This window comes from Cavia porcellus, unplaced genomic scaffold (genome assembly GCF_034190915.1).
Source record: "Cavia porcellus strain 051 isolate PalLab524CR breed Dunkin Hartley unplaced genomic scaffold, mCavPor4.1 scaffold_12, whole genome shotgun sequence".
NCBI classification, from domain to species: Eukaryota; Metazoa; Chordata; class Mammalia; order Rodentia; family Caviidae; genus Cavia; species Cavia porcellus.
In genome coordinates this window covers 43,070,561-43,072,777 of record NW_026947495.1, presented here as the reverse complement: position 1 = coordinate 43,072,777, position 2,217 = coordinate 43,070,561, and the positions used below count along the sequence as shown (strand labels likewise).

The 2,217-nt window shown below is 59.6% G+C and overlaps 1 protein-coding gene across 1 annotated transcript; it reads left to right on the top strand.

The window, feature by feature from the left end:
• Positions 1 to 454: 454 nt before the first annotated feature.
• On the top strand, positions 455 to 1,911 carry Rprm (reprimo, TP53 dependent G2 arrest mediator homolog). The gene has a single exon (XM_003478689.4). It carries the CDS (start codon positions 712 to 714, stop codon positions 1,039 to 1,041), a length of 330 nt encoding a protein of 109 aa, XP_003478737.1. The 5' UTR covers positions 455 to 711; the 3' UTR covers positions 1,042 to 1,911.
• The last annotated feature ends 306 nt before the right edge of the window (positions 1,912 to 2,217 follow it).

Here is a 2,217-nt window from a genome sequence, read left to right as displayed (position 1 = left end):
CCTTCTCCCCCTAGCCTCTCCTTCTTCCTTTCTTCATGTTTAAAACAAAGCTAAAACTGCCAGATCCTCCCCAAACTCCACTAGAAAGTCTTTGGAAGCCACAGGAGTCAGGCAGGCAGCAGCCGGTGCCTTCCCCTTGTGACACTTGGGGTTCCTTTCCTTAGGAAAGGACACACAGGTAGTGAGACCCTGCTCCAAAACTTTCGATTGGTTGCTAACACCTTCCACAAAGTGCTTAGATCCATTCAGGCAGAAAACGTCAGTGACCTCGGCCTGGCCTAGGAGCGGCCAAAGAGGGAACACACGCAGGCAGAGCGTTCGCCCCTTTGCTTCCAGAACCACGCAACTGCAGCCCGCGCAGGCAGGGCCGCTCGGCGGCCGGAAGGGGGCGCTGTTTGCTCGGAGCAGTCTCCGCCGAGGCCCGCACCTCCCACCGCCCCGCTGGCCCAGCCCCGCCAAGTTCCAACAGCCCCCAGCTGAGCGAGCGCCGGGGACGAGCACCGCCGGGGCTGGAGCGCACAGCGCAGACCAGCCGAGCTTCAGCGCGCGCCGCGGAGGCTCCCGAGAAACTCGCGGCCGGGGACTTGGCCGAGCACTGAGGCACAGCCCCGTGCGCCTGCGAGTGAGCGCTCAGCCCGGCACCTGTTCCTCTCGCGCCTCCGCCTTCAGCCTCAGACCCGCGCCTCCGGGCGCCCGCCCGCCCGCTCCGCGATGAATCCGGTGCCGGGCAACCAGACCGACGTGGCGGGCCTGCTCCTGGCCAACAGCAGCGAGGCGCTGGAGCGCGCGGTGCGCTGCTGCACTCAGGCTTCCGTGGTGACCGACGACGGCTTCGCCGAGAGCGGCCCGGACGAGCGCAGCCTGTACATCATGCGCGTGGTGCAGATCGCCGTGATGTGCGTGCTCTCGCTCACGGTGGTCTTCGGCATCTTCTTCCTCGGCTGCAACCTGCTCATCAAGTCCGAGGGCATGATCAACTTTCTGGTGAAGGACCGGAGACCGTCTAAAGAGGTGGAGGCGGTGGTCGTGGGGCCCTACTGACCGGCTCGCCGGCCCTCCCGGCGGAAGCCCCTACACCGCCCCACTTTGCCAGCCTCTCTGCGCCCCTCACCGGTGCAAGCCGGGCGAGGCAAACTTGTCGGAGTCAATTATTTCTCTGGACTTCCCCGTCTGGAGGAGCGACCCATTTCTCGCTCATCCGCTGAAAGTCCCCATGCCTGCCTGCAGGAGGGGAGCGCTCTGGCTTCCGGACTCAGCAGCAGGTGGCAAAAGAGGGCGATTAGGGAGCAGAACTTTGGAAGCTGCTACTTGCATGGGATGCGGGGAGACGGACGAGGCCAAGGCCCTTCACCTGCAGGTGGGCCAAGCACTGGGGACAGCTGGAGAGGGCGGGTGGGGGAGAGGCCCAGCGGCACCGATCGCCTGGTGACCGGAACAGTGACCTGTGTATTCGCCACGCAGCAAACCTAATGGGGACACACAAATCCGTGGGCGGATTCGCGCCCACTCCCTCCTGCTCCCCTCAGCCTCGTGGGGGAGAGCTGATACCTTTGACTGACTGTAACGTGCTGTTTTAAGGGTTTTTGTGTTAGTCTGCTTGAGTACATTATTTGATAAGTCTTTTCTGCCCTTGTGGCCTGTCTGCCTGCCAGGGTTAGAGTTTTGTCACCGTGGGAGACAGGGTGGGGGAGGGGGAGCTTGCTAATGTGAATGGGGTGAAGTTGTTTCTTTTAGAGCATTTCCAAATGAGTCTTTTGGGGCTTCTGCTAAGCCCAGACTCAGAATAGAACCCATAGCTCGTAACTGCACGGTTTACGCCACAAAAGTGCTCTTGATATCCGTGACACCATTTTGACTTTTTTCTTCTTTCTTATTTAACATTTCCTTAATAAATGCAACATTTAAGTGTTTTGTTCCTGGCCTCCTGGTGGTCATTCTACGCCGCTGGCAGAAAGGAACAGACTACAGTGAGGAGTCTGGTTCCTGGTGGGGCATTCGCCTTGGAAAGCTGCACCTCGCCTGTAGATTCCTTGGAGGGGGTTGGGGTGCAAGACAGGCCTGAGGCATGAACCGGGACTTGGAGAAGCCGCAGGCCCTGAGCCTTCCTGGAGGCAGCAACCTTTGTTTGCTCTTGTATTTACTATTTCATATTTCATGTAGTCCCAGCTTTCTGGTAGGTGAGAGGACAAGAGAGCTCCTTCGGGAAGCTAATACTTC